This window comes from Lepisosteus oculatus, chromosome 1, assembly GCF_040954835.1.
Source record: "Lepisosteus oculatus isolate fLepOcu1 chromosome 1, fLepOcu1.hap2, whole genome shotgun sequence".
In the NCBI taxonomy this organism is placed as follows: domain Eukaryota; kingdom Metazoa; phylum Chordata; class Actinopteri; order Semionotiformes; family Lepisosteidae; genus Lepisosteus; species Lepisosteus oculatus.
Window position 1 is genome coordinate 27,212,580 of NC_090696.1, and position 14,950 is coordinate 27,227,529.

Genomic DNA, 14,950 nt, shown 5'->3' on the forward strand with positions numbered 1-14,950 from the left:
CCAATGGAATCCATGCTCCTTTGGTGTAAATTAATAGACGGTCAAAAAACAAGGCAATAATTCATTAAAACAGAGTTGTTTTATTCATCAACAGTTAATGCATCACTTTAAAAATAAATGGCTGGTTATGCTTCACACTGACCCCCCATTCCAATTCATAGCAGACACGGGATCGAGTTAGGTCCCCATAAATAATAGCGACCTCTTTTAATTCTTTACTTCAGGAAAACACTAGGGACATAGAAACTCTTAAGTTAAAGTGTATTCAGCGATTTACAATAAAGGGCCGCCAACCAAATCTTTAGGATAATTTAGACTCAATTTCAACATCTCCTTTGGTATGTTTCAGTCATTACTCAAATCTAGTCCTATACCCCCTAACTGGGAACCCAAACTGAAGGACAAAGGAGGGATTTCAGCTACACTGCCATCCAGGCCAGGGTGGAATAGAGGGGTTTAATTAACACACCCCAGTTTAGGGTCAATGAAGCTGGACCTGCATCTTGTTCTGCTGATAAATGTAGTCTGTACTATGATGGAAATGCTTATCAAGACTGGCTCTAGTCATCCAAGAAAAAGTAGTTTCCACTCTTCTTCTGTTCCACATCCTGTTTTAGGAAAACACAAAGCATAGAGAGAATGAAATCAGACAGGGGAGATCAGCGCTTGTCTTTACCCTGTGGACTGAGTCAGAAATATGGAGAAGCAGAGCTGCCTTGCAAAGAAACATGGCAGCACAGGCAGTACATTAACAAGCATTCACAGCCAGAGTCCTGCAAGAGATTCCAGCTGGCATAGAAAAAGGCTTTAGCTCTGCAGAAAGACGGCAGAAAGTTCTGGCCATTAACATGTTGCTGAAACATCTGAACTATACTATGAAACGTCTATACAGTTATTTTTCTGAACTGATCCTGATGTTCTGTAACATCAAAGATTGAATTAATTGAACATGTAAAACAGAGTCATAAATAATAAAACTGCTGTTCCTATTCTTCGTCTTGCATATGCAAAACCACTAGCACATTCTATACACCCAACTCTATTAGGGAATGGGACTGTTTTCATATCTGGACTGTATATGGGTTCTTCATTTTCCTAATTTTGCAGCACCATCTTGGAAGTTTGTGGCACTGAGTATACCTGAAGAATTAAAACACTCATCCCTCTTTTGGCCCAGCAGTGCTTATGAATTCTGTTGAAATGTCTTGCTACAGCAGAGTAAATTAATAAAATATCCGAGCCCATGTTTTTAATTTGAATGTCAATAAAATTGCAATGTACTTCCAAGTTTAGTAACTTTATTTTATCTCACAGGTGTAATTTATATTTAAAAGGGCTGAAACAAATGATAGCCAAACCATTCGCCATGTGGAAACAGCCAGATAAAAACAAGATTCAGCCAATTAAAGTGGGTGATATCTGTCAAAAGGGCCAGAGACCACAAAAGGTCATTCCCACTGTGATCTGATGTACCATAACATGGCTAATAAACCAGAACACAGAAGCTCAAAACGACTAATAATGAGGATAATCATGTTAAGCCCTAACGATGTCTATATATAATATTTCATTCATGTATTAGTTTTCTGTATTTTTGCCCTTGCCTAAAACTGGAATCTACTTGTACTATATACACCCCCTCCACTGCCATATACCTGGATCTCTCTACAAAGAAGCTCAAGACTGGCAGAAAATGGACATTACAGCATGATAAACCAATGGAACATTCCAGGTTCAAACTCACAAAGGTAGTTTGCAAACCGAGACCAAGGAATGGCCGAAAATCCCCCTTCAGAAGCACTAGAACCTTAAAGCACACTACAGGAAGGATCTTTAATGTGATCCATGCCAGAGAAGGGTTTCAAAAGTACTAACCACAGGGTGAGAATAAATGTGACACTAATGTTTTCAATAATTAATTTATGACAAATATGCCTTAGCTCTGTGCAAGTGCTCTTTTGATTACAGCATGACAGTCTGCTTGCTCTTTTCAGAAGGCCACATTAATCAAGCACTGAATCTGTCATGTTTTTGTTCCTATTTCATTTAGGTGGATGAATAAATCTGGAGGGCACTGTATAAATAATACATCAAATTAGGACACATTCGAGAAATAGCTGGGCTCTGAGCCATCACTGTATAATACAGTACATGTGCTAAATGGCCTGAGACAAAGAATGCTTACCTTAATGGAATTCATCTTGTTGATTCTTGGTCGGAAGTTGTTAGGATCTCTACGGAAGGTGATCTCCAGCTGTGCTAAGAACTTGTTCATTCCAGCAAGCAGTGTCTGTGGCCTTCGGAGGAAAAGACATAACAGGTGATGAGCAGTATATCCATAATACTTTATATCACTGGCAGTTTAGTGCAGTATTTAGCTATGCAGCTTTGCCATTTAAGCAAACGTAAATGTGTACAAGAAAATGACTAATATGACTAATGAAGCCTTCAGATTTCAAAGCTTCGCATAAAACCAGACTATTTCTGTTACTATTAACAAACACTGTTATAACAATCTAAATTAAATCATCTCTCTGCCTATATTAAATGTTTTTTACCTGATGTGCGAGATGGCATAGGCTAAATATTAGAATATTGCTGGAGCTACGTGTTTACATGTCTATATTATTACATCTAACAATGCATGTAGAAGGACTTACATAAAAAAGAGTTGCCAGCCAGAGACGTAAATCCACTTATTATATGGAGACCCAACTGTCAGGGTCTGCTCATTCTCCAGGAGACTGTGTGGGTTCGTTTTGGTTCTGCGCCAGCTACTCATGCTTGTTTATATATTTCTCAATAAAAGATAGTATTTCATGTTGAATTCATATCTGAAAACCGATGTTTGTTTTTTTTAAGTTGTTGTGTGGTTACATACTGTACTATGAAACCATGAAAATACTTTCTGACTGACAATTAAAGAGCATAATATCGTTACCTTGCTTGCTAGGCAAGCTGGTATTTGAACTGAATGAACTAACTCTTAATTCTACCTAATTTTCACAAATCTTTCTCACATAAATCCCTATACATGTATAGTATATATGAAATAATCACTAGGTGAGCACCCATTCCTAAGCAACAACTCCTCAGAGGTATATTGTGAAAGGACTGTTCAGTCCGACAGTCCAGATTTATTCTGCCATTTTACTTACGTGTTGGCAAGAGTACTTTTAGATGGAATACCATCAAACACAATCACTCGATCAGCCAGGTAGGTCGCCATGATGAAATCGTGCTCCACCACAAAGGCAGTCTTCTTAGCGTGGAGAATGAATCTGAAGGCGGGGCAAGAGAGAGCAACAGTTACCTGGCTGAGTTAGAATATAGCCCATCTCTTGAATCGAAGACAACAAACAAAGAGCGAGTTCCCCCCCCCAGACACGCATCTGCTACAGCAAGTGAAACAGCTAAAATTGGACAAAAAGGCTCTGAAATGACACCATTTGTGGAATAAAACATCTGGCATTTCTGTACTTCAGAGTAGTACCACCCATCTCCAAGAAATCAACCCAAAAGTAACAATCAAAATGACAGGTGAATCTCAGCTTCCTCTTTAAGACGCGGTTATCAACTTGCGCTTGTTCTATGTTTACGCATGAAAAGGTTTTGTGAAAAACCCGGCGACTCGTGCTTCCGTGCGAAGGCTGACGACACACACGCGGCACTCTCGTGACAGAAGGCCAGAAGCAGAAGCGCCGCCGGGGCACGTACCGCTTGATGACCCTGGCAGCCATCAGACGCTGCTCAGAGTCCAGGTAGGCCGAGGGCTCGTCGATCAGGTAGACATCAGCCGGCTTGCCCAAGCAGAGTGCGAGAGCCACCCGCTGCAGCTCTCCTCCAGACAGGTTCTGGACCTGCAACAGCACCACCAGTCATCGCAAAAGACACGGAGACAAGGCAGCGGAGAAACTAACGTCCCGGGAAAAGAAAGCACCTCTGACCACTGCGAAACACTCCCATGAAGAATCCCAAAAAGGGCAACGGATTTTAAAATTTTCAAACTACTGGGAATAGCGCTAGATTGAAACTGCTGCTGTAGCTGCCATCTTTATTAAACTGAAACTGTCTCATTGCTGTTCAAGCGTCTAGCCTGTGTAGTCGCACCAGATTTAACATTATGAAAGGCAACCAGATCTAAACAAGCCTTCTGAAATGCACTACGACTGTCTGGCATGTGAGAAAAGTGTGGCCTCTACAAGCAGCTGCACTTCTCAGGTACTGATTGGTTATGCACTCACATCTTGATCGATGATGCTGTCGATCTGCATGGGTTTCATGACGTCAGTTACAAACTGTGGGTGGGTGTAAGCATCTCTGATCTTTTCATGAAGGAGCTGTCGGACACTCCCCTACAACAGGGATAAAAAAAGTTATTTTACCGAAGATGTATTTTTTAATTACTTTTATACTTAAACCTTTCTTATGTTTATACTTCAACCATTGTAGCACGTACTTTGAACTTGGGGCTGATCTTCTGTGGTTTGTAGCTGACATTCAGGACTGGCACCTCCCCTGGAAGATGGAGAACAGTTTTTACCGCGTGCCTTTTTTTAAACTGTCGCAAACTCAGAGGGAAGTAACAAAAATTTGCACGGAAAAATTCCGTATGCATCTAGACACGTTTCCCTGAAAGCAAGCTGATGGAATGGCGAGTCTTCGAGATGTCGGCCTTAATCAACACGTCAGATTTGGACTTTGGTCATGAAGAACTTGCGACGCTGGATTCCAGAAACACGGTGTTCTTACAATTCCGATGAGGTTGATAAGAAAGCTATGGATCAATACCGTGACTTCAGGTTTGTGACTGCAGAAAAGATGAAATGTGGTTTGATGCAGACTTTCGATGACGTGGTTTATTTGGCATTAAATGACGAACAATTCAGTGACCTAGCAGTTCTTCTGGATATCAGCGCCACCTTTCTTGCATCAAGCGCAGATTGCAAACGTGGATTCAGTCTGATGAACATTATAAAAATTAAACCGGCTGGAAGAGTTACATTTAGACATGCTCATGAGAATTAAATCGTACCAAAACAAGGGACAGAATATTAACCTCGACCAGGTGTACACACAATGGTTGCCATTGAAAGACGGACGCCAGAAATGATAACTGAACAATATGGTTGTGTACAACATGAGTACAGATATAGATTTAAGCTTCAGTTGGTAGGAAAAAAGTGAAGACTATAATTTTCAGTGACATACTGAGTTGCTATTTTTTATAGCGATAAGTGAACTGTTGAACTTGACTGTCGAAGTTAAAGATATGCAATGCATGATTAGCATTATAGCTGCAATGCTGCGAGTAAAAAACATCCATGGTAAAACTGCATTAGCGTGCACAATACTAAGTATGTAAATGAGCGGTTTATTGCAATTCACATCAATCAACTGTTGAACAAACATCAAACGAAATATCAGAAAAGAAACATTTTCACGTTGTAAATGGAATCTTCAAGAACTTGATAGAAGTTTTTTTTTTAATCATTCCGGAGGTGCGGTTCACGCATAATGACATCATCAAAAATTCAGATAATGTGTCAAAACAAATACGCCTTCATGGGTGTCGTTAAATAACATAATTCTGCAACAACTTATTGGTCAACTCAATAGGTAGTACTTGAAAACGTCTCTTAAAACTACATATGGTGGGTACTTCCTTTACTTTATCAGGCTAAAAACTTTCACAAAATCAGCAACAGCAGTACATGTCATTATGCCCCTTGGGCCTTGCCTTGGGTCTTTTCCGTCAATGACCGAGTTCTCACATGGGACCGTCTGAAGCCCTGTGCATCCCGCACTACAGCTTTTTTTCACCGCCCAGGTTATTAAGTCATCCGCTCAGCAGGAAAAAAAAAACTAGAGGGAACACAGGCTCCCACATATGCCAAGTCTAGCAGCAGAGCGCTTCAGGAACGATGCATGGGCTGCTCACACTGCATAAGCACCAGATAGATTCAAACTAGGTAAAACTGCCGAATAATAACATAAAACTGCTGAATTGGCAAGTGCATCTACGTGCCTGTGATGTATCAGTACTAAAAGTAACGTAAGTGTGATGCGATGTAAACAGAGACACGTTCAGTTCCTAACAGAAAATCAACAAACATCCTGCTGGCCAGAAAGCACCAGATCTGAATCATCACTGATCATTCTCTAATTTCTGCTTATTTTCTGAGCAACAGAAGGACAAGGCCTTTCTAAACAGACTGCATTACCTTGCAATCGCACATTACAGAGAAAATAAACTGAAACAAGCCTTCCCCAGGCGTACTGCGATGCAATTAGGGAATAGCTTGCCACACTATTCAGTACAACATTGTCGCAGCAGACTAGATTATCTGCCTCATTCGATAAATGAAAGCAGGAACAGACTGAAAACTGAGGAATAAAGGATAAGAAAAGCAGAAAACAAATTACCTCCTTCATCGGGTTTAAGACGGCCGGCTAGCATCCTGATGAACGTTGTTTTACCAGTACCTGAAAAAAAGTTGGTAATAAAATATAGTGTGACCCACGCAGAGAAACGTTTAAAAAGTACTGCCCTATAATACGCACATTAAATGACAGTGCATTTATGACACGGAAAATAAGAGTGAAGGCAGGTGTAAAGAAACAACGACAGAGAACATAAAGGGTAGCCATCCACCCATCGGTTGTGGTAGTAACCGACTGATCCACGGACCTCATCCAGCTCTGTTGTTAAAAAACCAGGGTAGCGGCTTTACAAACATGGCTAGGTAGCTTGTTCTATATTCCCACAACTCTGAGAAATTAGAACACAGGGACACTGGAAGCCTTTCAGGCACGACGTGTGCAAAAGGAAGGAACCTGCAGACAGGTAAGATGAGCCAGTCCCTGGGTAACGCACAGGGTCAGTTATTCTACGTGTTCAGATTTAGTAGTCAAAAAACGTTTTGCACCAATATGGAAGACAGCCAACGTTAGTCAGAAATGAAGGGTTTTCAAGTGCTGTTTAAGCAAAAAGAAGCCAGACACACAAATAACCCTTTACCCTGCTTTGACAAAAAAAAGGGAATCACAGACCATTCTATTTTAATCTAACAATAAAGGGCTTTGCAACAAGTTAAATAAAACCTGCCCTTTTCTTCAAACCTGGCATTCTTAACTTAGATGCCTTTTAAAACCTCTTTAATGTGGAACTGTCGATAAAAAGTGTTTTTAGGCTAATGATTTAAAGTTGATCAGACTTGTCCATTTAACTACAAGTCACTCAGGTGCCTAGTGATATCAAATGACAGACAATACATCAATACAACAAATGAAAGTTAGCAGGATGATGTGGGAGAGGAAGAGTTCAGGGCAATTAATTCAGTGTGAAAAGGCCGCTTACCAAGATCAGCATTTACTGAAATAGGCCAGAACGGAGAATAACGAACGGCAGGAATGTCTTCGAGATTAGAAGCCTCTAAAGCCTGAAGCATGCTGTTGTTCTTCTTCATAAAGCACTAAAGAATCCCCTCAGGGAGCGGTTGGTGGGCACTCACCGTTCTCCCCCAACATGACCATGATCTCCGAGTCCGTGAACTCGCCCTCCACGATCTCCAGCTGGAAGTCGCCCATGGCCTTCTTCATGTGGGGGTACTGGTAGCGGCACATTTTCTTAATCTCTTCCTCGTTGGCGGTTTCTGCCACCTTGAACACCAGAGATGTTTCCCGGAAGCGCAGATTCTCGGTGGGCACGTACCCATCCAGAAAGATGTTGATCCCTAGAGAAGGAAAATGACGTGTTCGCCCTTCAGTTCGCCTCTTCACTACCACTCATTCAGAACCATACCTTCACTTGAGGACTGAGGTCTGCGTTTTTGAAATCCACATGCGATTCGTAATAAAACATATTGAAGAAAAAAAGATGCTACCAATGTTTTGGACTTTAGACAATCATGAACAGGCAGGATACTTGAGGATAGATGCACTGCTCAACAAGGATCCGTGTAAGAAAAACACAATGATCTACTATCGCACTGGATAAACACATTAATATACTGAGGCCGAACCTTCTCGAACGCTGAAAGGCATCGTGACCACTCCGTATGCACTCGGCACTCCATACAGGCAACAGATGAAGTCAGACAGGTAGTCCAGCACGCTCAAGTCATGCTCTACTACTATAATATATCTGTAAAGAAAGAGAAAAGAATCACTTGTAAATTGCCACCACATTCATTGATTGATAACCTTTCAACATGGTGTAGCAGACTGGTCCCAGACCTGCATCTCTGAAGCTGCAGTAACTCACCTGTCCGGGGTAATGAGGGATCGAATGGTGATAGCAGCCTTGAGACGCTGCTTCACATCCAAGTAACTGGACGGCTCATCAAACATGAAACTGCAAGAACAAAAGTCTGGGTTTGAGTTTGTTTGAGCAGAAGGTAGTGATGGGAAACAGGGAAAAAAATATCCATAAATGTCAACTTCACAAGAACATGCATGTGCCGCGGATAGTTCAGAATGATATTTTATGCTGTCTTATCTAAATACGTTATTCTTTACAAGTAAAGATCTAGTCAGGCACAATGTGGTATCTCTGTCTTTAGACTACATGGTACTGCTCACTCAGTACAGAATGGACAGAGCATTAGGAGAACTTTTCAGAATTTGTTTTTAGTGGTACTACCTCAATATCCTTTCTAGGTCAACGATTTTTTAGATAATTTGTTTTGTAGGACAGCAATAGTTATTTTTTGTGAATGTTGTGATAAGTTTCGGTTTTACACACAGACTAGACATAGTAAGCTTTAGAACTCCAGTATAAGCAACAATGAAATTCCACTTTTTTGTTTAAACCTGACATCTTAATACAAAATGTATTTGGGATCACACAACTGAGCATGTCTGGAGATCTTTGCTGTTCTCTCCTCATCTGTGTTTACCTCATTGAAGCTGAAAATGTCTCAGCTCATGTGGTTCTAGTCTCATCAAACATGCTGTAACTGTGAAATGTGCAGCCTAGCAGTCAGTGGCAGTGGAAAGAAAATCAAGCCAGCTTTGATTCAAAAAGAACAGTGGGACAAATGGCATAATCTCGCATTAGCCTGTTTTACCACCATATAAAACCACTGCAGGCGTCACCAAGGGGAGAACGGCACCCTGAGTATGGCACCCTCCTGCGCCTTCCTGGGCAAACCAGCTCAAGTCCAAAGACCGAGCTCAGGAGAGGTGAGGGAAGAAGACGATGACTTACATGTCAGCTCTCTGGATACACACCACGGCGCAGGCAAAACGCTGCAGCTCTCCTCCGGACAGGTCCTCCACATTCCTGTCTCTGAGATGGGTCAGGTCTTTCAGGAAAAAATAAAGAACATTCACATTCTCCAAGGCTGCTTAAATCACAGTTTATTCCTCGGATAGTCAGGAATAAATCAAAATAACATAATAAAAGGCACCCTTACTCCAAAAAGGACAACTATCAAGCTATTTGATGAAAACACCAGAATAAAACACTTAATTATATGGATATCAAATCTGACTGCACCAGCCAACAGAAAAGCAACAAATTTTATTTTTAAATATGGCTTTTAAACAACCGCCTTTTAAGTTTACCAAAAATACCAAGGGCAAAGGGCATTCGATTTTTGGACCATACTGGAAAAAAAAAAGAGTTCTTAAAAGGCTTATATAATAAACAAATGTGTACAAGATGATTCACAGGAGCTCGGAACAAAATACAGCAACAGTAAGCTGCATAACATTAAAAAACAGTTTGGAACTAAACACTATTCAGTGCTTGCTAACACTCCAAGAAATGCGATTCCACATGTATATTCAAAGTCTACAGCAAATATTCTAATAAAATATGAAAGAGCTATGCAAACTGTTTTTACAAAGGTGCAAATGAATGGGTAACAAACACACAAGTAAATGAAGTGAATAAACGCACATACCAAGCTGGTCACAAACAATATCCTCTGACTTCGTATCATCTTTCCTGCTCAGGATGGATCCCACAGTCCCCTGTTGAAAGAAAACCAAAAGATGAACAAACTGGTGAAAATCTCAAGTGACTAGGTTTACTGGCACAGATAATGACATTCCAGCACCTCTCAGTTCCAGCTCAGGGCTTAATTTTGCAAAAGCAGTGCCATTCTTTTTGTGAATCTCAATGCGTGATTTGTAATTTGTCAATGCGTTTTGTCTCTTGACCAGTGCACAAAGGCAAGCTCTTGCATTTCCTTTATATGGCCTAAAACGGAAGCCCTGATTATTTATTTACTCAGAAACCAATCACAATGTGGAACGTGATAGCGGCCCATTTTCTCATTTTCTTTTCTTAGCTAATGGAAATCTGCCATTAAGTTTTCAGTTTGTAATTTGCAGGTGGAAAGGGGCTTCCTTGTGACCAAGAGACCGCGAGCAGTTACCACAAGAGCGTCAGTGTGATTTATGCCCTTCAGTTGTGCATATTTTGAGAGTGGACAAGGCTTCATTTCATTGCATTGTAGCACATCTGCAGTAAAACACACCTTCACTGTTTTTGGGATCTGGTCCACATACTGGGGTTTCACAATAGCCTTCAAGTCGTCCTCCAGAATCTTGGTGAAATAGTTCTGCAGCTCAGAACCTCGGAAGTAGGTCAAGATTTCCTGCCAGTCTGGAGGAGCCTTTGGGCAAAAGGAAATGAAATTAAAACGGCAAAAAAGTCACAAAGAGCCTCAATGAGGTGTGATTCTGTTTGTTCCCCAGGTATTAAAAGGTAAAATGGATAATCTGAAGTGTCAAAAGTGAAAATGTTTGAAGTCCAGCCATCCACTTTCTAACCGCTTTATCCAACACTGCGGTGCGGGAGAGCCGGAGCCTATCCCAGCAGGCAATGGGTGCAAAGCAAGGTGATAAAATAGAATACACCCTGCTCTGGATACACTCTTCTAATAAGAGAGGAAATGGTAAGACTTTGTTTAAAATTACAGGTTTCATGAATATGCTTACATACTGTAGATCCCAGCATTTAACTTCAATATCTTCTTTCAAGACACATTTGTGTTGTGTCTTTTTGTGAGAGTCAAGATACTGATTAGTCATAACATTAAAATGCACATAAGTGTACAAAAATTTAATCAGCTGCAGGTGTTCTTAATTATCTACATGCCAAAATTAAAAAATATAGAGAATATTTTTTTAAGCCAATTTTCTATTTAAAAAAAGCAAAAACCAACAGTATAAAGCAATAATACAACATCTCCTACTCCCCCCAATGTATCCCCTTCAATATTTCCAACCAGAAGACCCCTAAACAAGTGTTAGACAGCTCTGGTAGGATTGGACCATGAGAGCAGAAGCACTCCCAGCCCATGCCATGTCTTCCAATCAGTAGAAACCCATCTTATCAAGACTGGACAAGATCCAGTTATGCCAGGGGAGGGCCTGTGGAGGATCTCAATGCAGCACTGGTATGTTTTCAGCTGTGGTGAAACCAGCCACCTATTGTATTTCTGCCTCTGCGAGACGCCAAGAACAGAATTACCATGGAGCCAGGGAACCAGATGAGAGTAAGGAATATCCTTATTTAAAACTGAGGGTAACCCGTTTCCAAACCTTAACCACATCTAGTTATGGGTACATTGGCCTATAATGCCAATGTACAGAAACGTACTGAACATTTATGAATCCAACATTGCTGGCAATACACTTAAATGTTTGAATGTAACGGCTAAAGCAAATTAACTGAATCCATGGAAAGGAAAAAAAAAGAAAACAAGATCTCCACACCGAGAAACAAGAGAAAAACAAGTAAATTAATAACAGGACTCACATCATACTTTCCCAAGTTTGGTTTCTGTTTTCCTGCTAAGATCTTCAGAGCTGTTGACTTCCCAATACCATTAGTGCCAACCAGCCCCAAAACCTCACCAGGTCGAGGAATAGGCAACCTGGAAGATAGACAAAAAGTGAGAGGCCATACGTGGCAGCACCTGACATATTGCATGACTAATTCATGCTACATTTCCCCAGAGTGGATTCACAGGATGAATGAATGGTAAACACCAAGAACCAAAGCAGCCCTTAAAATAAACTGAAACACAAAAACCTACTGAATGTTTCTACTCAGAAATCAAAAGAGAAAACATTTGCCAAAATCTGCTTTGGAAAACACTCAATCATCGATTCGTTTAGGTATGATGTCAAGCAAAATACCATGAATATTTAGGATATAATTCAGAGGCTTTAAAAATTATTCCTGGCACTGAAGTTGTGTACCTGTGAAGCTTGAAGGAGTTGGCACAGTATCTGTGGGTTGTCTCTTTCTCCAGGTTGCTCGGCAGGTTTACGATGGACAGAGCCCCAAAAGGGCATTTCTGAAAAACACATCCAAGTTTAGAAGCCAGGCTATTGTCAGACTAGAGACTACAGCTTCTAGTGTGACACTAATTCTAAACATTTAGCATGTTTTTCCTATCAGAAAAAGTCAACAGAAAACAGGTACTTACTTTGATGCAGATACCACATCCGATGCACAAAGACTCTGAGATCCACGCAATTTTGCTCTGTGATGTGACTTCTATGCATAGTTTACCTAAAACAAAGACAATAAAAGCACATAAAAATCTTGGGCCTGCAGACCACGAGAGCAATCATTATTTTGCTGCAAAATCTAGTGTGCAGATTTACAACACACTAAGATGAACTCTAAAAATAGTTCATGGATAAAAAAATAATATAATGTATGCTGTTCATAGAAATCCAGTAATCCCAATTTGTGTTTTTAGATGAAATATGATCCTAATGTACAGGTTAAACATGCTAAGAAAGGATTGTGGAAAACAAGTTAAAGAATAAATACAAACCTAGAGAAAGTCTATACACTATTTCCAAAGCAAAACATTTTCTAGCCTTACAGCCTGAAATCAAGACAAATTAAATTACTTTTATTTACACATTGTAATGCATGACCTCCAAGTGGAAAAATAAATGCTCATTCTGAAAAGTAATTACAAATTAACAATAGGTCAGCTAAGACTTTCAACGAGCACTGTCATGACATATGACTGGAGAGTTTTACTGTGTCATTCATATTCTTTCGAGTGCACACAGCACTAACATAGCCCGTTAATGTGGCTCACATTCCTGAATGCAAGAATCAGTCTAATTCCCCATCTTCCAAACACTGTGCAGGCTTAATTGAAGTTAGATATACCTTTATCAGAAAAAATAAAAACAAAATGTGTTTTTGGAAGTTCCCACAGTAACTTCAGACAAGTGACCACTGGACTTAAGATGTGGAAAACACTGTTTGACTTCAGTAATGTGCTGGACACCAGCAAGACCACCTTCCAGTCTGACACTGCTAGGTTTCAGACATGAAAGAAAGGTTGGTCCTGGAGAAGGGTTTAGAAACCAATGGCTTAGGATGGGTGATATAAGGACACTAGTGTTGTAGGAGGTGCTGTCCTTCAAAGGAATCCTCAAAGTGAGATCCTGGCTATCTGGTCACTAAATATTGTTATAAGAGAAGGGTTATCAACCCCGGTGGTCTGGCTAAATTCCACTCAAGGTCTGGTCCACATCAAGTCTCCCATAAATTCAAATGGTGAAGTAACATCTCACTTCTCTGCCTGTTCTGCTGTGTAGTGTGGCTGCAGGAGCATACTGGCTCCTCTATGTCACCTGCATGGGTGCCTCTCTTCAAGACCTGGATGAAGTAGGCCCTTGCTACACATAAGAGATCCACTCTGGGATCCTTGGGGATGACAAATGCTACATAACTGCACGGAATTATTAGAGTAATGATTATTGTGTCCCTTAATCCACACTAATCTTTGACAGCCAGGATAGCAGAAAGCCACTGCTTAATATCGGCAGCTCCTGACGACACTTACCCATCCGAACGACTGGGCAGCTCTTCTTGCACTCCTGCCTGCATTTCTTGGGCTTGCACTTGTCGTGGTTTACGATGGCGATTCTCGTTGGCTTCTCAGACATTCTGCCTGCCTCTTCTGACTGTCTGGCAGAACAGATTCTGTTTTTCAAATGATGGAAGGCTACTCCCACACTACCGAGAGATAAAAGACGCTGTCAGACTTGTACACCGCCTTACCAACACCCCTTTTCCAAATGCCCCTGTGGCTCCGAATGAGACGGGAGTCACAAATACATTTCAGAACTAGCTGAACACACCACATTAATCGTGGTATATACGTTTTTTATATGCAGATATGAATACGTTGACGTGCATTCGAAAAATAACGTAATGTATTGCGGAGGAAGAGCAATTTTTCATCACATCAATACAACATTGCCGTGCCACCAACGAGAGTTGGGAAAACATCCTAATTTTTATTACAAAAAACAAGAGATTATACCTGGGCAAAATATTAAAAAAACAAAAGGCACTGGAGTTGAGACAGCTAGCTAATTACCTATGCTAACCAAATGTGTGTCATTTTCAGACAATAATGTTCTTAACTAAAATACAAAAAAAACAGCTAGCAGTCTAACATACGACAAAGTGAACGATTTGAATGATGACGACAGTACCATTTTGATGGAGGCCCCTAGTTTTCACACAGGTCATTAGTCTCCAAAAGAGACAGCATCAGCTATGATTGCGACATTCCTAGTGAGTATACCCCCACGATGAAGAATCAAGATTACACTCCTTATTCCGTTTTGTAAAAAATCTACCATGAAGGCCGTGCAGCCCGATCCTCAGAACCAAATGCACACATGGGCCGAGTGATTCAACTCACACAGCACCACAGCCATTAAAACTTCATCCGATTTCAAATAATTGAAACACAAAACGAACATCAACGCTGTATATTACAAAAACTCACCCCCCGACAGCCTCCCAGTGCTTGATTATTTCCGACCTCTCAGCCTTTTGAAGTTGGTTTGTGTGTTGGGCTTTTTTTCTCCCTTTTTAGTACAACGTGTTCTCAAAGGGAGAGAGAAAGCCGGGGAGAGAAAGATGGCGCTATAGTGCGCA

General features: G+C 40.8%; 1 protein-coding gene across 1 annotated transcript; it reads right to left on the minus strand.

Moving 5' to 3' along the window:
• Positions 1 to 60: 60 nt before the first annotated feature.
• Positions 61 to 14,916, minus strand: abce1 (ATP-binding cassette, sub-family E (OABP), member 1). Its single transcript, XM_006629498.3, has 18 exons — positions 14,799 to 14,916; positions 13,842 to 14,014; positions 12,453 to 12,538; positions 12,223 to 12,320; positions 11,777 to 11,894; positions 10,491 to 10,628; positions 9,912 to 9,981; positions 9,212 to 9,308; positions 8,267 to 8,356; positions 8,025 to 8,146; positions 7,515 to 7,736; positions 6,427 to 6,486; positions 4,460 to 4,518; positions 4,245 to 4,355; positions 3,718 to 3,860; positions 3,159 to 3,281; positions 2,186 to 2,297; positions 61 to 608 (listed from the first exon to the last, which is right to left on the minus strand). The coding sequence occupies exons 2-18, from the start codon at positions 13,942 to 13,944 to the stop codon at positions 561 to 563; spliced, it is 1,800 nt and encodes a 599-aa protein (XP_006629561.1). The 5' UTR covers positions 13,945 to 14,014; positions 14,799 to 14,916; the 3' UTR covers positions 61 to 560.
• Between the last annotated feature and the right edge of the window lie 34 nt (positions 14,917 to 14,950).